This window comes from Neovison vison, chromosome 11 (genome assembly GCF_020171115.1).
Source record: "Neovison vison isolate M4711 chromosome 11, ASM_NN_V1, whole genome shotgun sequence".
Classification (NCBI taxonomy): domain Eukaryota; kingdom Metazoa; phylum Chordata; class Mammalia; order Carnivora; family Mustelidae; genus Neogale; species Neogale vison.
In genome coordinates, this window is record NC_058101.1 from 8950272 (window position 1) to 8973758 (window position 23487).

A 23487-nucleotide genomic window follows, 5' to 3' on the forward strand; every position below is an offset into this window, starting at 1 on the left:
CAGTCCAAGCCCCCATTATCTCTTGCCTGGGCGACTGTGGCAGCGTCCTCATTGGGCCGCCTGCTTCCGTTCGCCGTCCCGGTAGCCACTGCCCCCAGCAGCCAGGATGGCCCTTTACAGTGTGAGGCACAACATCCTGCTTGAAGCCAGCAGGTTCCTATTATAGACTCTTGACCATAATGGGGCTCTAAGGCCCAATGTGATCTGGCCCGAAGACGTTTAAAGATTTTATTTATTTATTTGACAGACAGAGATCACAAGTAGGCAGAGAGGCAGACAGAGAAAGAGAGGAGGAAGCAGGCTCCCTGCTGAGCAGAGAGCCCGATGTGGGACTCGATCCCAGGACCCTGAGATCATGACCTGAGCCGAAGGCAGTGGCTTAACCCACTGAGCCACCCAGGCGCCCCTGGCCCGAAGACGTTTAGAACCTCATCTTAACCACTCTGCCCTTCTTTCTCTCCTCCAAACACGCTAAGTTTAGTCTTGCACGCAGGCAGTGCATCTCTGGTTAGATGCATTGCTCTGCTCTGCTTGACTCTTTGCATGGTGGGCTCCTTCCCATGACTGTGGTCTCAGTTGGATATGTCAGTCCTCCCGATGTCCCCCTCTGGCACATCTTCCACGTGATGCCATGCATCACGTGATCCTGTTTCATTGTGCTTCAAGCATTTATCCTGGGTCAGATCAGCAGATTTCCGATTCTGCTCTTTTGTTTTCTTCTGTCCTCCTCCTAGAGAAAGGAAGTCCCGTCACTGCAGGGGCGTCATTGGCTGTATGCGCTGCAGTACCCCAGGCATCTGTTGCATTGTCTGTTCCATAGTGACCCATCAGACTTTCTCCGATCATGCCTGAGTGCGCAAGTATCCGACCTCGGAGACCTAAATCGCAACCTTAGTGTGTTGGCATGTGCTACCCTTCAATACTGTTTCATGTCTAGGGGTAGAGTGATGAAACCTCGGCTTCTCTTTAATGTGCATGCGTATTTCCTGGGTGTCTTGGTTAAAATACAGATTTTAATTTCTAATGAGATGCCTCCCGGGTGCTCAGACAATCCCGGGATAGGTGTCATTCCGGAATCTTGTGATGGACAAAATAACAGCCTCCCAGAGATGGTTACAACCTAAGCCCCCGAACCTGCGAATATTTCAAGTTGCGTGGCAAAAGAGAATTAAGATTACTAATCAACTCACCTTAGAGAGATTTTTTTTTTATGGGCCCGATGTAATCCCAAGGATCTTTGACTATGGGAAGGGAGGAGAGCTTTGTGAGGAGAGTCTGTCGGAGCGAGTCTGCTGAGAATGGTCATTGCTGGCTTTGAGATGGAAAGGGGTCGGAGCCAAAGGATCTCGAAATGAGAAAGCAGGAAAACGGATAAACAGGTCTCCGTTCTCGGTCCTAACACCATTCACACATCGGTACTGGTTCTCTCCAAAACACTCGGCCGCAACAAGAAAAGCGACTACTTCATCAAAGTGGAGGTAGTTCTGAGTCCTTACTTTGGATTGGAATAAAAATATAAAACTGGTGCTGATTAGTGAATAATATTAGGGCTGTGAACCAGAGAGCATAGCTCCCTGTGTTTCAGGCCGGAGAAGATGATTACGGAGCAGAGACTTCCTTCTCTCTTCCCTGTCCACAAACTGCTCGGGCTGCCTCTAGGAATTCAGCTGTGTGTGATGACAGAAAAGGGGGTCTGAGATGGGAGCAACTCATTGCAGCTCACAGCTGCAATAATAGATTGTGAATTTTTTTAAGCCTTTTCATAAAAGTCTTTAAAAGCCCAACCCTAGAGGAAAAGGGGATGGATAAGTATCTTCCTTCATCTGAAACTGTTGGAAGGTACACTAGTGTGCTAAAATATCAATTACTGAGATTCACCCTTAGAAAGGAATTCTCTTAAAAATCAGATGTCAGGGGTGCCTGGGTGACTCAGTTGGTTAAGCGTCTACCTTTGGCTTAGGTCATGATCCCAGAGTCCTGAGATCGAACCCGAATGGGGCTCCCTGCTCAGCGGGGAGCCTGCTTCTCCCTCAGCCTCTCCTCCTGCTTGTACGCTCTGTCTCTCTCAAATGAATACATAAAATCCTTTAAAAAAAAATCAGATGTCAGATCTAGAGCACTCACCCGTGTTCTTCAGAAGCACTGGCATTTTAATGACTGTTAAAATAATCCTTTGCCTCTCCCTTTTAAACCCGCTTTTAGGTCTTATCCACATCTAGTGACATCGGTCTGTGTAGCTAAGGCCCCTCTCTTCAACTGTACGGTTAGCTCATCATCAAGAAAACACTTTGGGCATTTTTCTTTGTTTCGTAGCCACCAGCTAGCCATCATATCCTCAAGTCCTTAATCCTTTTGTTCTTATCTGGGTTCTCGGGGTTGAGGACCGGAGAGAAGCTGGCACTTCTATCTACTCACGGCTCTGGGCCAGTTTTTACAGGACTCGCCAGGAAAAGACGATCCCCCCCCCCCCAAAATACGTAAGTCTAAAGTGGCCTAAGCCAGCCCAGGGGTGATCCTGGGGAGGAGAGGCACATCTGGTTACACTACCGTATTGATCAGATTTGTAGTGGAGTTCACACAACCCGCAGGCCCTTTTTATTACGGGTTGTCAGCAGTGAAGAGGGAGGGAGTTGGGTCTGGGATAGAACTGCTTGGATGAGCAAAGGGAACAGACCGCAGGCACCCTCATCCTGCTCATCAGCAGTAATTACTGATACTCTAGCAGAATTACTAGAAATCTTAGAAACCCTTCCTTTTTGAAAAGGGCAGCCCTTTCGAAGGAAGTCAGCAGAGGTCGACAAATTCGGGGCTCCCCAGTCATTCAGGATTTGCATTTTTACTGCCATCCAGATAGCCCGCCTCTTCCAACGTTGCTGTTTTCAAACTGTGGAGCCCAACCCCTTCATTTGCAATGGAAATGTGAAGGACCTCCTGGGCCGAGGAAGGTCTTGATGCAAAGATTGAAAGGCCGCCTTCTTTGTTCAGGTGGGCGGGGAGAGGTGGCCAGAGGCAGAAAGATCCGGAGCTGAGGCGGCTAATAGGAGAGTCGCTGCAGAAGTTCGCCGTTTTAGTTGCAGGCTTCAAGCTGACAGTCCCCAGGATAAAGTGCGTTAAGAGAATTCTGCTGCCGTTTGCAGACATCACGCAGACGTCAATAATATGAAATGACACGTTGTCTTGGCAAATGGTTTCATGATAAGGTCCTCCTAATTTTTCTGTTGTCCCAGTTTCTGGTTCCACCTCCAAAAACATGCAGGAGTTTATATTATGTTTTTATGAAAGTAAACCTATGCCAAGATTATATATGCTTTATGCACTTATTATATAAAGTTTGAGAAGTAGACCGAACTATGACCCATAAAATAGATCCCTGTCCTGCCGGCCAGCACATGGTTCCAGCCGGGTCACCTTTACATACTTTATTCATGGTTATTTTACTAAAAAACAGTAAGTTTTAAATTCAGTTTTTTAACCTACCACAAAATTGTTGATCCCATAGCTCAAATTTAACCTTAGGAACAAAATTCATGTGTTTTGGGTGGAGAACCAAATGTACAAGACAGCGAGGTAACATTTTTATTCTCCCTCAATTTTTCATCTCCTTAAAGATACTCTTTCAGATGGGTTAGGTTCCTTCTCCTAAACACGGCAATATGCACAGTAGAACGTTGTTTCTAAGGCTGCGGTCACAATGCAGTTTGGGGATGCCTGATCAGGAACCCCGACATTTTCCAGTAAGTCTCCCCGGGGCAAAAGTCTCATAAAGTCAGGAAGCACAACCGAGGCCAAAGACCCCTTCCTTGGCTAAGCTGGGCTGTATTTTTTTCTGATTTATTTCCTGGGAGCCTCTGAAGTTTGTGTTAGGTTACACTGTGCAACAGTGTTTCTGGTTTGTCTTTACTGGGTCCAAATAGTAAGAATCACTTAGCAAAGAGTGAGACAGGGGTTTTGGTTTCCAGGAAAGGGATTGGATATCCACATAATTACACTGTATATCATTACTAAAACAAGAGCAAGAACTCTCATTAGAACTAATATTTGACATCCATTCTCTCTATGGATGCAAGGCATAACTCCGTTCCATCCATCATGCTGTCCTGTGTCCATGAATATTACAGGTTTATAAGATCAAATAAATATTGTTTCTTCCGGCCAGCTAAATAGCATGATAAGATTGAGGAACTCATTTCTTGCTAAGTCCATTACTCACGGCAGACGTCAGTGTGCGGGTAATTCCCATCTGCTGAGCAGCTGCAATTCAGGCCACAAAGTACAAAGTACACCTAAGCATTTTACAGTTAATTCTAGATGCGCTATTGCTCGTAAAACCAGGCTGGGAGCCTTAAAGGAACAGGAGCCCTGAGCCCTCTTCTGCATCCTGGTGCTGTACCTGTCATCCCTGTGTCCAGTCTTGCGGGTAGCATGCTTCTCGAACTGCTGTGAATAATTCTGGGTGTCCATCGCCTCTGTCGGGATCTGATCTCGGCGCTGCCAGTGCACAGTGCCAGATTCTCTCTTGAGAAGGGTATCCTTCTATCCCTTCATTTAGTCAGAAGTCCAGTTTATATGGAAGTTTGCCATTCCTCAGTTTTCTTTAAACACTTTCTGTATCAGGGCGCCTGGGTGGCTCAGTCCATTGAGCGACTGCCTTCGGCCTGATCAGTCATGATCTCAGGGTCCGGGATCAAGCCCTGAGTGGGCTCTCTGCTCAGTGGGGAGCCTACTTCTCTCTCTGCCCCTTCGCCCTCCTCCCCCCAACCCTGGCTGTGTGTGTGTGTGTGTGTGCACTCTCTCTCTCAAATAAATAAATAAATCTTTAAAACACTATCCTTATTATATACTGGTCGATTTTTTTTTTTTTTTTGTAAATCTTGTTATATATTATGATGCAGTACTTCATGTTCCAAAACTCCAAGCTATCAGAAGACCAATGTCTTCTGGATCAAACATAAAGTGTATAGGCTGTTTGAACCTTACGTCTATTTCTTGGGCATCCCGTGGCTTCTAGACATCCCAGATGTGTAAACTGAGAAGACTGGATCTGAAATCCATTTCTTCTCACCCATTTTATAGCTTTGTTAGGGCAACTGAATAGTTACTTAGCCTGAGCAGCCTGATCCAGGATCGGCAGGGAACTCGGGTGGCTGAGACTGAAAGGTGCACAGATATTTGTTTCCTTTCTTGAGGGGAGGAAGGTCCATATGTAACATTTAAGTAGATCCAGAAAATCTGTTACAATTACCATTGACAGGGCACAGTGTGTATTAAATCACTGCCCCCTTACCTGATTAGGATCTGCGTGGGCAACATTTTTATGATTACCTTCCGGTGTCCTAAATCATGTAATCCCAGTACTTATTTAGGACACACCTAGACTTCATTCCCTCTGTGCACGAGGGACCCTTGAGCACCTTGCCACAGAACCCAGCCTTGCTCCTGTGCCCCCCCAAGCCTGTACCGCTGCAGTAGTCCCACTCATCTCTGCTTCCATCCTGTCCTGAAATCCGTCTCCTGGAAGTTCCCTACAGGCCCTTATCATCATGTCTTTCTTTTGCCTAGAATGTTCAGTGTTTGGTAGCTGCCCCTGCCCGCAAGGTAGAATTTCAAGCTTCTTAAAATGGCTCAGGAGGTTCCTACCTGCTTCTTGGCTCATGGCTCACCACTCCCCATTTGCATGTTCTACTCTTAGAATCCCAATGCTCTGAGCTTTCTCCATAAAAACTATGGAAATCACCCCATGTCCTTGTGAACATCCTCTTTGGCTGGGAAGCTTCTCACACTGTTCATGTTCAATCCCACTACCCCTCTGCCGCCGAAGTTCACTGTAGGCAGCATCTACTCTTAAAGCTCTCGCCCATCCTCAGAATACGACTGAAACCTATAAATTTGTTATAGTGGTTTACATAACTGGTGAGCTTTTTTCCCCTAATTCCTCATTTTATCCCGACTCTTCATTTTACTGAGCTCTACTACTCTTTCATACTCTGGAATCCTTTCAAAGTGCCATTAATATTCAGTCAGAATGATCCTGCCTGTGCTAAGAAAAATATGGACAACTTTTGTAGTATTCACTACCCCGTGTTATGATTGGGAGGGGTTGGCCGACTTGCCCTGTCAGTGGCCAAATAATAAGTATTTTAGGCTTTGTGGGTCATATGGCTTCGGTCACAACTGCTCAGCTCAGTTGTTACAGCAGAAACACAGCCACAGAGAATAAGCAAACAATTTAGTGTGGCTATATTATAATAAAACTTCATTGACAAACACATATCCCCAGGACTACAGTTTCTGACTCCCTGAGTCATCTGGAGACTTATTTCTGTGGGGGAAGGTTTAGTCACATACTGTTCAGGTACAGAAACATTTTCCAAGTGGTTTGATCCCAGATAATATCTTCTAATTATACAAGGTCCTGAAGTAAATACTTTGAAGGATACTTGTACCATATCTTATTGTGCAGTTTTATCAGAAACAGAAGCTAAGGGAATAAGATTATATAAAAATTCATTTGCCTTAATAACAACCCTCACAGCTCAGCATATCAGGAGTTGCATCCCAAGTGAACCAGAAATTTCTCTATGCTTCCCTGGCACTCAATAATGAGAGCCATAAACGTGTTCATACTCCTTACCAGGACAATAATTTTTAGGAAATATCCCACAGTAGTGACTCCAAGGGAACAAGTCGCTTGTGTGTGCAATGATATTTAGAATAGAAATATTCATTAACATTGAAATTCTAAAGTAACTCGGTTGGAAATGGAACCATAGCATGCAGGAATTCTGTAGAATCTTTTTATGTGGTGATTGTGTGAAGTGTATAGAACCTTGCAAATGTGCTCATTAAAATTACAGTGTCAGATGAAAAGAGTGCATTTTCATGGTCTCAAGCATAAAAGTCAATATACGTGAATTCCATCATTCAATATTCAGTAAGCATTCATTGATTAAGAGCCTACTATGAAAAAGTCTCTGCTCTAGCACTGGGAAGACAATAATGAATAAAATAGACCAAAATCCCCACCCTCATAGATCCAGTATTCTTAGGGGAGGGAGAAGATATTGAGGATCATAAAAATTTTAACAAATGATATATTTGGAAATTTAATATAAGATCCCCCCCCATTAAACTGCTTGTATAAAAAAGCTTTCCCTCCTTTATTTGGTATGTTTCATATTTTAGGAATAAGAATTTCTCTGATCATTTCATTCAGCTGGTGTTCATAGAGTTCTTACTATGTACCAAACACTTTTCTGGGCACATGGAATATAGTGCAAACAAAACATACAGGAACACCTGTTCTCATGGAGCTATGGAGAGAGAGACCAAATATCAGACAAATAAATTAAATGTGTACAAGGTTGGAGGTGATGAAGGGGCAGAGGTATGAATTAAGAAGGCGGAGTATGAATGTTGGGAGAAGGCAAACCTTTAGATTGAGATGGTGCCTTCTGAGTAAAAAGTTAAAGAAATTGTGTAAACAGTGTGACACTGGGTGGGGGTAAGAGGAGAGGTCATTCTGGATAGGGCGATCAGCAAGTGCAAAGGCCCTGAGGTTAGAGTGTGCCTGACATATTCAAGGAACATTAAGGAAGCCAGTGGCTAGAGTGCAGTGAGTGAAGAAATGAATAGCAGGAAAGGAGATCAAAGGGAAAGAAAAGTCCAGATCACATCTGGCCTTTTAAGTCATTGGAAGGATGTTGGCTTTTATCCTGAATAATGAAAAGATACTGGAGAGTTCTGAGCTGAAGACAGAGATGATCAGGTTTGCATTAAAATAATAGCTACTGTTAAAACAGACTACAGGTACGTGAGGCTTTGAGGAGACTATCGCAGTAACCCAGGTGAGAGAAGATGGCTTGGACCAATAGGTTAGTTAAGGAGGGTGAGGATCTTAGGCTGTGGAGGCACAGGGGAAGGGTAGAGAGGCAGGAACCAGTATTCCCACTGCCAGAGCCCACCTGCCACGAAGGATTAGAAACTTGGGAGCAGTGACCATTTCTGAACTGTTACTATACCCCGTGTAGGAAACATGGTATCGGGCACATACTAGGCACTTAATTTAAGCTGATTAAATGTTGCAAAACCAAAAAGAAATGTGAAACCATATCTCTATTTTGTGGCTGTCTCCTGTCACAGAACAGTCTCCCCACCACTTTGCCCTGAGTCATTTTCCCTTCTTTGTTTATTTATTTATGAATTAGCCCCTCCAGTGTTTGTTGATGTCCCAAGACTTCATTTTCAATGACCAGCAGTAAGTGAAAATGACAGAACAGTGTAGATTCCGTTAATCATTTCTTTCTCATACCTGTATGAACTGAAAGCACTGTTATTGCCTTTTACTGTTAAAAAGCCTGATTGTAACCAAATGTAACTTTTTTTTTTTAGAGAACAACTCAATTCTTTATTGAAGACCTATAACATTTTTTATGGGAACCAGAAAAATCTGCATATTGTATATGGACAGGTAAGCCCACCAAAGAAATACAATACGGTTTGATCCCCAGAAAGAAATTCCATGAAGGTATAAAGGAATCAGGATAAGTTGGAGTCCATAATCTAGCAGCACAAGTGGTCTGGACAAACAGGTGAATCTTTGACTTGATCATTATTTTTATTTTTAGGCTTTATCACAAGATCCCTGTCCTGGTACATGTGACTTTTTAAGCAGTTTTAGGGATAGGAAAGCATTTAAAATTATTATAATGAACTATTTACTTTCTATTTTTAAAACAATGTATAAAAATTATTTTGCGCAGCAATTCCACCAGAAATCTATCATAATACTTTCTGATAAATGTACCAGAACGTATAGAGAAGGTGGTGTTGTCCCACAGTGACATCATTAGTAATAGAATTTGGAGATATCTTAAGTCTACACCAGTGGGGGATTGCTCAAATAAATATGATACAGACGATAATGTAGTTTGATTTGGTCATTAAGATGCATCAGTTGGATTCCAATGGATGTGTACTATGTTAAAACAAATGTTAAGATGTGAAAGAAACAATTCAGAAAAGTCCTGAAACTAGAAAGCATTTTTAGGAGTGCAAATAGCAGGCTGTTTTACAAACTGGCCTTGGATTTTTCTTTTTTCCTCTTCTCCTTCTTTGAATGCTTCATTCTCCATGTCTCTCCGCTCAGTCTTGTAACCTAATGGAGCTCACTTCACATCTTTATGGTATCTTCCTGGTCCCAGGGAACCTTGGGCTTTTCTACCTCTGATTCAAATCTTCAAATTTGATGGTAAAGCATTGGCTTTAGGTTACTGTGATTTGGCTTAAAAATTGCCGTTGGGACAGAAGGAAACTTATAAACTACTCTGGCCTTTACTAGAGAAGTTAAGCGATATAGGTCAATTGAACATTTCAGTTATCTTCCCAAATGTAATAGATAGAAGAAGGAAATAACCAATCCCTTTACAAAGAAATGGGTATAAATTTTATTTCAATACTGTCCTATATCATAGATCTCGAATATATATAATTGCAAAGATAGTTTAGGAAAATTTAATAAAAGGTCAAAACTTTAAAAAATGATTGTTTATATTTTACTTGAAGCTTCTACAAAATTCATGATGTTAAGATATTTGTTTCCTTTAGGAAAATTTTTGAATTCTGATATTACAAACATGATTTGAGGCATGCTCTTTCCAATTCTATGAACAGTGTTCAACTTACAATACAAAAGTCATTTAATTTTTTTTAAATTCCATGAAGAGAAGTACACAGTGAGACAATTAAGAGTGCTTAATCTTTCTATCTTTACTTACTGGTCAATGAAGTTAGAATTCAGAATTTTCTAAGTATCCTTGCTTATAAAAACAGACATTGTTCAAAGGAAAAATATGGAGGAAAACATGTAGCTTTCTTCAACTCTGGTTAATTAAGCAAATAATGATTCTGTGCCATGTGCCAGACACTGTTCCAGAAGGTGCAGGTACAGCAACGAAGAAACAGGAGAGAATGTCCTGCCTTTATGCTTCTTACATTATAGAAGACAGACAAGAAACAAAATATGCAATATATCCAATGGTAATAAAGGCTGTGGACAGTAACGAAGTGGGGATCTAAGTGGGGTGGGGAAGAGGACCATTCTACCAAAGACTCTGAAGGTTGTGAATAAGCCAACTTTGCAGAAGTCTGTGGGGCCTGCATTTCAAACGGAGACAGCAGCCTGAGTAAGGGGCCAAGCCTGGCTTGTATAATTGATGTAGAACAGGGAAGACAGTGGAACAGGAACCTTATGAGAATTGAGCATTAGTGGACAACACGGCTAGAGACATAACTGTGGAAAGGAAAGCACCAGGGTGTGAGGGTCTTGGAGATCATTGTGAAGACCTTAGTATGTGCTTGGAATGAGGTGGAAAGCCACAGAGAGTTTTGCATAGAACAGTGACATTATCTAAAAAGACTTATCTTAAAAGGATCTCTCTAGCGATGGGGAGTATAGGAAAGGGCAAAGAAAAGAATGAGAAAGAAAACTCTTGCAGTAATCCGAGCAAACAATGACAATGGCGTGGGCCGGTATCATAGTAGTGGATACAGTGAGTGTGGTCACATTAGGGATGTATGGTTAAGGCGGAGCTAATGGGATTTGCTAATGCACTGGATGTTGAGTGCAAACGAAAGATGTAAGGCGACTCCAAAATTCCTGGCCTGAGCAACTGGAAGGATAAGGGTGCTATTTGCCAAGATGGGGAAGACTTGGAGAGGAAAATATTCGTGGGAGAGAGATCAAGAGTTAATTGGGAAGATTAAATTCGATGTCAGGTAGGCAATTGGACACCTAGAGTTCAGGGGACAGTTTGGGCTGGGAATACAAAGTTGTAAGCCATTAGTTTAGGTTAATTTAATGTATAGGGATCCTTAAGATCACCAAGGATACTGGCATAGATCTAGAAGAGAAGAGGCCTACAGATTTAGACGAGATTAAATAAGTGTATACAAGCCTTCTGTGATAATTTATCTAGTTAATCTCTAAAGAGATGCTCTGTGAAATTAAAAACTATTCTGATCTCCTTGCATGAGAAAACCCAGCATTGTCTGATAGCAGTCTGGGGTATTGCTTTTTGAAAGCAAGAATTAGATCATCTTAGAAGAGCGGTTATTCTGTGAATTTTTGCTGTAAGGGATTAGTTGAAGTATAATTAAACAAAGAAGGGTTGCTCTGCATCAATAGCTAAAATGTAGGACCTGCATCACGCGCTGCCATCTCCGAGACCAAATCATGTTTGGTTGGTTGCTGAAAACAGCTGCGTGGTAACCTGATCGCTCAGTAGTCTGAACCACGGCCTCAGAAGTGGGAGAAGGAGCACATTTTTGTTTCAGGAGTGACTCAGAAATAAGTTTATCAGCCAAAGAAATAATAAGTCATAATGATTATTGAGCACTTATTAAATATCGGGTCCTGTGAATCAGGGATTATTACATGTGCCTTCTTCAGAAGCAGCACGTTTAAAGGTGCTCAACATCTCATCCAAGGTCGCGCAGCTGGGAAGGGGCAGAGTCAGGGTTCGAACACAGGTCTGTCCGATTCCAGAGTCTGGACTTTTCATTACCCTCTCAAATAAAAAGTCATTTCTATTGAGTCATTTACATTTTCTAATAATTTTTTTTCATGATAATAGTAGTTATTGGTTGTTGTAGTTGTTATTGGATGGTTGGAATATGACTCCTCTTCATTTCAATATTTTTTGAAATTTCTGTAATGACAACATGTTACTTTAATTACAGAAAGGCTTTTACATAGACAAGAGAAAATTGATTTCAAAATAAGTTCTATGGAACTATGCTTTGGTATTAGTATTTACATCTACAGAGTAAGTAAATGCTCACAATTGATTTTTTTTTAAAGATTTTATTTATTTATTTGGCAGAGATGGAGAGAGACAGCAAAAGCTGGCAGAGCGGCAGGGAGAGGAGAAGCAAGGCTCTCTCCAGAGCAGAGAGCCTGACCACAGGCTCCATCCCAGGACTCTGGGATCATGGCGTGAGCTAAAGGCTGATGCTTAACCGACTGAACCACCCAGACACCCCTCACAGTCCATGTTTGCATAGAATTTCCTTCTTTTGTTATATTTCCAACTTAAAGACTAGTCAAATGATTCTGACTTTTTTTTTTCAAATAAATAACTTTGTTACACATTTCACAATGTTTCCATACATTTTTCACTCATTCTGCATAATTTGTGAGTTTAAATTTTCTATTCAGAAATGAAGAAACAGCCACTAAGTCTTTGAAGAGCTGTTCTCCTGATTTCTAGTTTAATACAGCATTTAGTTCTGCTATAATTTGAAGATTACAGAATTAATCTTTGAGCTCTTTGAAGAATCATGGAGCTCAGAAAAGCATTTTCCACGTACTGCGCCCTCTGGTGGGCATGTCGTTACCCATCAAGTACACCATGACTTGGGTGGTTTTAGCTATTAACAAAAATGGATTATTTTGAGGATAAATTGAAAAAACAAAGAACCCCACCGGAGGATTTATTTTTATTTACTAAGATGTCTTACAGACTTGACTTCTACATTTTCAGTTAACAGATTTACCTTCTATCAATAATACAAAAACCATGTTTCAGCCAATTGGTTTCTTCCCCAGACAAAAGATGGAGAACCAATCATTGAAGGAATGTTGGACATTTCCTGGGGAGTAAAACGGCCTATACAACTGAAAATCCAAGATGAGAAGCAAATCCCTTCTTTTACTAAAGTGAAGTCGCCCGATGTCTTTTCCGGAAGGTAAGCTGTCTTCCGTGTTTTAACGTCTCAGAAGATGACCCTCACATTTACCTGCCCTTATTGTGTAGACTCTTAAAGATGGGAGCCCGAATGCTTATGATACGTTCTCATCTGATCCGCAGCAACTCTGTGACGTAGGTGTTCGGAGCCCGGGGCTCTGAGAGTTTGGGTAATTTGTGCAAAATCTCCAAATACCGTGTAGCAGACCTCAGGTGTACCCCTCTGCTGTGTTGCTTCTCTCCCAGAAGACTGAATTCCTTTATTAGAAAAGACAAAATATAAAGGCAAGATTCCATTAGGTCTGGTCACCAAAAGGGGATAAAATGTAAATTTCTCCTCTCCTTGGAACAGCAGGCTCTTCCCGCTTTCTGGAAAGGAACTTTAATTATGCCCCACCTGATTGTCCTGATCCTGTTTAACAGAGCACAGCAAAGTGCCCCTGAAGTTCAGCAACTACACAAGACCATCCTCTGGGTTTATAGAACGGTACCCTGAATACAGAAGTTGGGCTGATTTTTTTTTTTCATTATCCTCTGCAAATTTTAGAAAAATAAATATTCCCAGAAGGAATCATACATACAATTTTTTTCCTTTTTTCTTCCTAATTCCCTACTTTCCTTCCTTTTTAATCCTCAACTTTCCAACTTATCTCCCTGCAGTATATACGTGGAGGTACCGAGCCCTCTCCTTACCCATCCTGCCATGCATAACATCTATTTCCGGATAGGCTCGGGTTCTAGGAAGAGAGGATGAAGAGAGAGCCAGGACTTTTTCCTCATCTGATCTTCCACCGTAAGCGGGGGGAGCCCACGTATCATCGTGAGGGGAGACCCACTTCTGTTTGGAAAAACCACTGACACCCACTCTGATTTGCACCTGGCCGATTTGTTCAGATATGATGGTCCAGCAGCTCTGAATATTTTGTAATTCCCTATACATACCACGCAGCTTCTTCCTTGCCTGTCTCCTGGAAAGTCCCCGTGCTTTTTAGCATCCATTTGCCTGACTCCCTTCTCTCAGTCTTTTCAAACTCTGGTCAGGGAACAAGGTAACACATTCCACAGAAAGCCTTTTCTGACCCTTTCATGGGTATGAGGTGCACTGACAATTTTTCTAGTCACTTCCAAAATACGCCATTAATTGCATTTTATGCACATACCTCTCTGGCCTGCAAGCTTTTTCAGGGTATGGAACATACCTTATTCATCTGTTATCTCGGTACTCCGTAGTGTGCCTGGCACAAAGAAGAAACTCAAAATAGAGTCTTGAATCAAGCCCACAAGCCCGGTACCTCTGCTCTCTTGTGAAAACTGTCTCCATCTACCACTTCTGACTAGTCTCCCATCCAGGCTAAGGGTTGCCGATGGGCGAAGGGTCCAGTGTTCCCGGAAGAGCAGAAGGGAGACCACAGACGTAGGCAGCCTGATGAAGCCGTGCATCCCTCACCTTCAGGGACCAGATGACTGATGGCGCTGATGATTCTAAATGACTAGGAGCATCCTGTAAAAGGAGAAATTAACCCTGGGCTCTGCGTTGAGATTACTGTGCAAGATATGAATTTGGCAAAATGAGCTATCATCGTTCATATGCCTAAACACTCATTGCAAAGTTCTCTGAGCAGCCGGTTGCTTTTGATGCATTTTCATTATTCAAGTCATGAAAACTTAATAAGTATGGAACATTAAGGGAAGATGTCGAGGAGATGCAGTGAGGTACTTGGATTATCACGTGAAGTCTCTTTTTAAATGGCTACCCCAGAGTATTTTTAAATTTTCAAATTAAAATTCAAAACACTTGTTCCTAAAAATCCTCAATTTGGGCACAAGTTTCAAGAGACCAAGTGGGCAGAGTAAATATTGGTGCCTCTGCATACACTGTGGTGGGTTAGAAACGAATATTCTCATGATGTGCCTTCCATCGACACCAATGGCATTTTTCAGTGTTTATCAGCAAGAACATGGCTGTGAACGAAACAGGAATGATCTTTCATTTCAAGTTGAGAAAGAATTTCCTAGAGAAGTTGGCTTGCCCTTTACCACAGCATTGAAACTTCCTGGAACATTCCAAGTGAAGGGCACCCTCGTGGTGTATCAGATCCTTCTGGAGGTTGAGAATGATCAGAAAGAGATGCTGCCCCTCTCACACTCAAGACCAAGATTAGATTCTATGGTGGTCAAGTAGCCAAGAATGTTCCGTGGGAAGCAGCTCAACACCCCACAGGAAGGGGCAGCATGATTTACAATGGCTGTTCCTTAGCCTCTGGTTCCCTACAGAGCACAGGGCCACCTGAGGACCTATTTTGTGTCAGTACGGTCCTAGACACAGTCCCTCTGGCTGCCACCCATAAGGTGGCATCCGCTTAAATTCCGAGCCTTGAAGGAAATCCTGTGAATAAAGGGGTGATTCCCTCATTCTCACTTCTTTTTTTTTTTTTAAGATTTTATTTATTTATTTGACACAGAGAGATCACAAATAGGCAGAGAGGCAGGCGGTGGGGGGGGCAGGGGAGAGGCTCCCTGCTGAGCAGAGAGCCCCATGAAGGCAGAGGCTTAACCCTCTGAGCCACCCAGGCGCCCCTCCCTCGTTCTCACTTCTCAGGGCCCTTTTTCATCCTGGGCTCCTGTCTGTGGGCAGAGCTCCTGCCTCTGCTCCCACCGGGTCCCAGATGGGGGATCTGCAGGGGGTGGACGTGGAGGAGAAGCCGTGGAAGTTGTGTACTCAGCGGTGGGAAGGGCCTCGGTCTGGTCTTTCCATTCACCCTTAGAGAGCATCATCAGTTCATCAGGCTAACTTGTTTTAATTATCTTCGGAATGAGTCACCCTGAGTCAGCTTAGAGGGAGTGGTAGAAGCTTAAATACAAATCAGTTGGTTTGAACCGTGACCACCTGTGATCCTGTATGGAAACGATCCTGTGGGCGGTACTTTGATCTTTCCTAGCTGGTACAAGTATTTTCTGTCGAAAATCTTCCAAAATTTTTCTCAAAAACAATAACAACCACCCAGCCTTACTGAGGTTATGTTTGCTTGCACCAGTTTTCAGTTCTGTTTTTTAATAAAATCAGCTTTGGCTCATTTTGTACAGATCGTGACAGAATGACATAGAGAACAGAAGCCAGATGGTGTACTTTTGAATAACCTTAATAATTAGTTTGGTTTTCGTTTTGTTTTTTTTTTCTTACAGCACAGGTAGAAAAATGACCACATTCCACATTTGTTTATCAAATTACTACCTCCTTTTTATTTTGCATCTCATCAGAAAACCTCCCCACAGTGTAAATTGACCGACCGTACCCCCGGCAGCAGTCAGAGCCGCACTGACAGTCGTGTGCTCGGGCAAGGCGCACTAGGAGACCCGCATCACGTTCCGTCCAGTTTTCTTTGAACAGCTCTGGGTAACTGCCCTCAACTATAGTCACGTGCAACACTTACGTGTGGGTGACTTTGAATTACCCAGAGCTCAAAACCGATGCTTTCAGAAGTGGGGCACCTGAGTAGCTCCATGGGTTAAGTGTCTGCCTTCAGCTCAGGCCTGGGATCAAGTCCCACATTGGGTTCCCTGCTCAGCCGGGAGACTCCTCCCTCTCCCTCTGCCTCTCTCTCTCTCTCTGCTTGTGCTCTCTCTCACTTTCTCAAATAAATAAAACCTTAAAAGCAAAACAAAAGACCATGGTACTTACTACTAAAATGAGTTAGAGAGCAAAAAGGGCCAAACACTCATATGGTGAGCCATGTTTGTCCCCCTGAATTTGGAACCTTAAAGACAGGCACCACAACTTACGGAGAACGCTGCACCTAAGAATGCTCCGAACACAATAGTAACCCAAAGCATGCTGGCAGAAAGAACACTTGTACATCTAAACTCTCCTAAGAGCATGGCGAGCTATCTGTGGAACAATGGATTGTGATGATCTCTACTAATTCTATTTGCACACACATTTTATAGAATCTATATAACCTTGCTTTCAGGTTCTAACTGAATTATTATATCAGATTTGCTTAAAATCAGTACAGAAAGTATTTAAAACACATACTGACCATTCTGGTATAAGTACAATTTTAATAATATTAAAATTGTTATAATTTAGGGTATGCTTACCTATGGAGCCCCTCAATACTATATTAATACTATAAATCTGAAAAACACCATGAGCCTCATATAAATAGCATTGATGTCATTACAAGATTTTATTACTTTTCAGGGGAATGACACGCTGGGGGGAATTTGATGATCTTTACCACATTAGTCATCTGGACAGGACCCAGATTCCAGCATCTGAAGCAACAAATTCCCAAGAAGGTAAGTACCAAATTTTTAACTAATGGAGAGACCTTTTTTTTAATGTAAGGGGTGAATCCTGAATGTTTCTCTGAAATTTTAACCTTTTACACACCACTAATTAATAAATCTCTCATATTAAAAACGTCTCTTAGGATCATACTAAAGTTCCTACAGTGCTCATATGATGTTTAAGAACCTTACTTTACTATATAAAAATACAAAGATTTTTTAAATTACATCATGTCGCTTAGACTTACTAGATTAGCTAATGGTTTAAATAAACGTGTACATAAAATTCTTCAATATTTTCCTGAAGGATTAGGATCATTTATTATACTCAGTAGCCTTTTATGTTAGACCAATCCCCTCGGGTTGGATTCAACATCTTTTTAGAAGTTGAATGTTTTAGTTAGTTAATAGATATGTACATAGCACTCCTTCCCAGAAAGAGGAGGATATACTGGGATCACTGTATTTGATAGAATTATTTCAAGCGCTTATTATTTTTTTAAAAGATTTTATTTATTTATTTGACAGAGAGAGAGAGAGAGATCACAAGTAGGCAGGGAGGCAGGCAGAGAGAGGGGGAAGCAGGCTCCCCGCTGAGCAGAGAGCCCGATGCGGGGCTCGATCCCAGGACCCCAAAACCATGACCTGAGCCGAAGGCAGAGGCTCAACCCACTGAGCCACCCAGGCGCCCCATCAGGAGCTTATTTTAAAAAGAGAAATCAACTTGAACATCAAATAAGTTCATATCGAACTTGACAAACCAACGGTAAATGGCAGCTTCTACGACATGGGACCTCGGGAGCCATAATGACCACGTAATAGTAGTAATAGTAGCAGGGGTCATTTACTGAGACCCTGCTAAGCATCAAGCCTGATATTGTGTATCTTACATAGATTTGGTTTTCACATAATATATGGAGATCCAAGGAGGGAGGAGCTGATGACTGAGGCTGGGAGCAGGGTTCCTCTTTCTGGGGTGGTCCTATTACCAAGCTGATTTTTTTTTTTAAGATTTTATTTATTTATCTGACAGAGAGAAAGAGATCACAAGCAGGCAGAGAGGCAGGCAGAGAGAGGGAGAGGAGGAAGCAGGCTCCCTGCTGAGCAGAGAGCCCAATGTAGGTCTTGATCCCAGGACCCTGAGATCATGACCTGAGCTGAAGGCAGAGGTTTAACCCACTGAGCCACCCAGACCAAAAAGGGTATCCTGCTGACATTAGCCTCATAAATCTATCAACAACTTCCAATGTTTATTTTTTCTAAGCTTTTTTCATCGCAGTCTTTCCTGCCGTCTCCATAACAACCCATATTTAATAACAAACATGATGCTCCTTCCAAGGTTCCCTTATCTTTGTCTAATGGCTCTTGGCATCTTTTATATAAGAGTCCTTCCTGTCTGCCCTTTAAAAACACTCTTCTATGGGCGCCTGGGTGGCTCAGTGGGTTAAAGCCTCTGCCTTCGGCTCAGGTCATGATCCCAGGGGTCCTGGGATCAAGCCCCACATCGGGCTCTCTGCTCAGTGGGGAGCCTGCTTCCTCCTCTCTCTCTGACTGCCTCTCTGTCTATTTGTGATCTGTCAAATAAATAAATAAAAATCTTTAAATAAAAATAAATAAATAAAAAATTAAAAAAATAAAAACACTGTTCTAAACCCAGGGGAAATCCAATGTCCTGGCATCAAAGATACCATAAAAACCTATTGACATCTAAGCACCAGTGCTAGAAGATGAAATATCTCATGCCTATTGGATGACATGCTAATTACAACAGGAATTTTTTTTTAAATCCCAGGGTAAAATGGAATACTGTTTCCTACTGTTTGAAAACATTATAGTTCACTGCTTAGCTACACATTTTCTTATCAAATACATATTAAAATCCACCCAAGGAGGTAGGCGGCTAAATGATGTGGCCTTATAACCTTTATCCTTCCCAGATTATTTATCTTATCACAGTAGCACTCTGAAGCCTTACGCAGGAGAAGAGCCAGAATCCCCGTTGCTCTATCGAACCATGAGTGAAGCTACGCTGGTGAGGAAAAGGATGAAGCCTCCAGCGATGGATGGAAAAGAGAGACAGAAGCACAGGGTCTCCATTAACGGGCACTTCTACAACCATGAAGTGAGTGGTAGTTCCATTCATGTCATTTAAAATAATGTCTGTTTTTCTAACAATGCCACTCAAATTGACTTACACTTAAAAATAGTCACAGTAATCTAGTAGTCTAATATTTATCACATGCTCTCTATGTGTTAGGTATTCAACTGTTTTAAATTGGATTTTGATGAATTATCTCAGTCTCTAAAACTATCCTATGAAATAGGTACCGTTACTTCCCCTCCCTTACATGCATCCAGTAAGGAAGGTTCACAGGGGTGACGTCATTTGTTAGGGTGCACTACTTTTAAGTAGCAGCTCTGAGCTTGAATCCAGCTTTGCCTGAGCCCAGAACTCCAGATTAACCAATGCGATGGGTGAACCCTGGCTCAGGGGCTGGCTGTGTGCCAAGCACCGGGAATAGCAAGATGGCTCCGTCCAGGTCCCTGCCAGCACGGGGCTTGGGTCTCGGGTAAGGAAACCAACGCATCAACAAATGGCATTAGAATAATGTAAGTGCTACAACAGAGATGAGTTCAAAGTACATTTGAACACCATGATTTAAATAAAGAAATAAAGCCAGCCACAGACCTATTATTCTAATCAATCAAATTTCTCCTTTCTCCACGTTCCCTTCCAGGCCTTGTACATATATACATATTTTTTATGTAAGCTTAGTTGTACTTTAGACATAATTTGTATTCTGATTTTTCACTTAGCATGTTAAATTTATGAGTGCCTTTCCACAGTTTTTGTAAGGCATTTCACTTTGCTGAAGGTAGGAAATATATCATTTTTTTCCCTAGAACTCAAATTTTTCATGTCATGTACTTCAGCAATTATTCATCCATTCATTTAATAAATACTTAAAAAGCACTTACTCTGTGCCAGGTACCATTCTAAACCCTTTAATACGAAATGTTAACTCGTTCCTCTGAAGCTTTTCTCCTGGAGGGCTTTTCTGCCTGATTCCTTCTTCTACCCTTGGGAAGCTGTAGCATGCCTTTGGAGGCTGGTGGGGAGAAACCTCCCTTGTGAATTCTTCTCTCGAATTAGACATTTTTCTGGCTAAATGACAACATCGCGTAGGGGCTACATGCTTGGGTGCTGCAGCCCGACCACCTGCTTTCCAGTTCTTGCTGAGCAAAGTTAAAACATACCTCCATCACTTACTGTCATTCCTTTATGCTTCCCACTTTGCAAGGTGGATAGGACTAAAAGGAATGAGGTAAGCTAAGCACTCAGCACAATGTCTGGCCCAAAAGAAGAATGTGATTTACATTAGCTTTATTGTTGTTGGTCAACAGAGATCCAGCTGGAACGACACCGAGGTCCTGCAGATGCCTTTCGCTGCAATTTAATAACTCAAGAAAACAGAACAAACCCCCAAGCCCCAAAAGAACTCTATAGATGTGCCATGAATGGCATCTAGGAATTTAAATTGATAGAGTCATAAGATGTGTTTTTATGTCATGAAACCCCAGGAGAACACCAGTATCGTTAGGACATGAACAAGACCCGTATCAGAGGCTCAGATGATGACATCTGTACATAAGTTAAACTACTGACTTGACCCGTGGTCTATTTCTATGTGTACAATAATAATAAATGATTTTCTTCTATTGTGTGTTTTGGCCAACAAAACTGATCTAAACCTCTGAAAAACATGATTCCAAATTCATTGTATGTTGGCAGTTTGGAAGGGCTCTTGGAGACCATCTAGTCCCACTCTCTTATTTTATAAATGAAATCCTAAAGAAGACTCTTCAGGCCTTAACGTCTAGTGGGTTGACACAGTTGAAGTTGTAAGACATTATGATCTAGGTCTCTGAGTCCTGATCTTCTGCTGTTGCTAAACTCCATGAAGATTCTTCCTGTAAACAAAATCAAATCACATATGTTACCTACCCTCCTCTTGGTGCCAGACGATCATATGGGTCTCCGGGTGCCATGAAGCTCATCAGCACAGGTCATATGTGTCACACAGTGACTCATCAATGCCTCACAATGTGCACAAACATTGAATTCTCTCATCTTCAACAAGGGTTTATTCCAGACATCCTCCATACATCTACTTTGAAAAATTATTTCTGTCTCCATATTTCTATTCATGGAGATGCCGTGAATATACGCACTTTGACATTTACTTACCGACTCCCCAGTATAAGGCTCATCTAACGTTCCATCGAGACCTAGACCCCAAAACCCACCCATCTCTGAACCCACCTCATTTCTAGAGTCTGGGGACACTATTCATGTTACCTTTCATTTGTGTTTAGGTATAGTTGATTTATTTTAAAATCTTGAACCACAGGGGAGAATGGTATGATTATCTAGTGAAAATGTTTTGAACATCCTCAAATGATGTTTTACCTAACTTACTCTAGAAACAATGTAAAGCTGCTTAAAAAGATACATGATATCCCAACAATAACAAAGAAAGCAAGCACAAGAGAACAAAATTTTTTAAACTGGTAATTTGGGATTTTTTTTCCTTTGCGCATAATAAGGCCAGGTTCAACATATTGATTCTTGTTAGTTTGATGTAATTTTAAGCACTTTGTTTTCTTCCCAGACATCGATTTTCACTCCAGCCTTTGGATCAGAAACTAAGGTCAGAATAAACAGTAATATGAAGACTGAAGATGTAATAGAGCAACTTCTCCAAAAATTTAAGGTGAACTTTATTATGAAACTGAGCTATAACTCTCTTGTATATAATTTAACTGTAGATACAAAAATTCACTCCTCTGATAAAGACCTATGAACATGTAAACCTAAATTAAGTTGTTCAGTTCTGAAGAATTCTTCTTATGTATCTCACACCTTTTTCTAATTGAGCTTGAGAAATTACACTATTCCTAGGGAGCAGAGAAGTTTTCATGTCTAAAGGTACAAAATGAAAGTGAGGAAACAGGTACATAATTTGGGTCTGGTTGGCTTAGAAAACATCTGATAATGACCAGTCCATCAAATATGAAAGAATTCATGTTCACTTATTTTTCTCCATTGACAGATTGAAAATAGTGCCCAAGATTTCGCACTCTACATTGTTTTTGCAACAGGAGGTAAGCTTGATCACTCTTTTTTATAGGATTCCAGGATGTTGTAGTTTTCTGCCTCTGGCTGAGATTTGGTGGAAGAAAGAAAAAAGGAAGAAAGAAGGAAAAGAGGGAGGGTGTTTTAGGTTATTTATATCTCACAATTTCAGAGGAAGATGACTCAATAATAAGGTATCCCAGAAGAGCTTATAATACAAAACAGTTTGCTTGTTGGCCAGACGTTAAATTACCTGAGTGGCAGTCAGGGCACAGGAGTGCGAGGTGGGGGTGGGGGGTGTCCCTGGGAAGTTCCCAAGAATCGTTCTGAATTGATATTGTTGATTTCTATCCCTCTTTCTGTTTGGCTTTCCCTTCTCATTCTCTTACTGGAATCATCAATGTATACCACTTCTCTCTGATCTTGTTATTACCGCTTTCTTTGCACAGTTTCTGCCACACTGTAGGAGTGTTCTCTCTCCCTCAGTAGAAGAAAATATGCACAGCTCGGTGGTAGGGAGCGAAGGTTGGCAGGAAGACATTGAAGACATTGGGGAGAGGCTACATGTGGTGCTGAGAGTAAGGATGAAAGAGAGACCAGAGAAAATGCTAAGGCAAGACTGACATGAGTTTTTTGAAAACCCTAAAACTGAAAAAAAATGTATGTTAAGTTATAGAAATATCTCCAGTCGTAGGCTGAGTCTCAGAATGAGCTGGAAATTGAATGATATAAAAAATAATACGTTTTGATGCCAGGACAACTGAAGAAAATGAGCATTGGGTCTTTGAAAATATACAAAATTAAAGCCCTTACAAATTGAAAGCTTAAAATATAAGAAGTACAACTTTTAAAAAATCTAAGGGTCTGTGTGTACAAATATATTCATATTCTACTTGTTTAGGAAAAAACTAAAAGTTATAAAATAAAAAGCAGAAATAGACTGTATAAAAACATAAAAGATACAAATAGTAGATTATGAAAACTATCAGGTAAAAGGTTAATATCTATAATATCAGAGTTCTTGCAAAATGATCACAAAAGACAATTCAATGAAAACAGAACCCACAATGCAGTAGTATCTCACATTTAGCTGATTGGCAAAGTGTTTCAGAAGGATTCTACCTATGTCTGGTGTGGTGGAGGGTAAAAGGATATTTTCATGCAATTCTGGTGAAATATGACTGTCTTTACTTTCTTGGGACTCATTCTAACATTATTAACATTCACAAGATACATATCCTTTCACCTGGCAATCCCACTGGTGAGAATCTCCTCGACAAAAATAAAAGGACTAGTACCTATAGATTTACGTGCAAG

General features: G+C 41.5%; 1 protein-coding gene across 3 annotated transcripts in view; it reads left to right on the forward strand.

The window, feature by feature from the left end:
- Positions 1 to 23487, forward strand: part of RASSF6 (Ras association domain family member 6) — a 44264-nt gene that overhangs the window by 16697 nt on the left and 4080 nt on the right. For all 3 annotated transcript variants that reach the window (XM_044224447.1, XM_044224445.1, XM_044224446.1), the window contains exons 3-8: positions 8389 to 8467; positions 12605 to 12744; positions 16945 to 17042; positions 18971 to 19155; positions 21707 to 21808; positions 22148 to 22199. In XM_044224447.1, coding sequence (XP_044080382.1) covers positions 8389 to 8467; positions 12605 to 12744; positions 16945 to 17042; positions 18971 to 19155; positions 21707 to 21808; positions 22148 to 22199 — 656 coding nt within the window. The remainder of the gene's footprint in view (positions 1 to 8388; positions 8468 to 12604; positions 12745 to 16944; positions 17043 to 18970; positions 19156 to 21706; positions 21809 to 22147; positions 22200 to 23487) is intronic.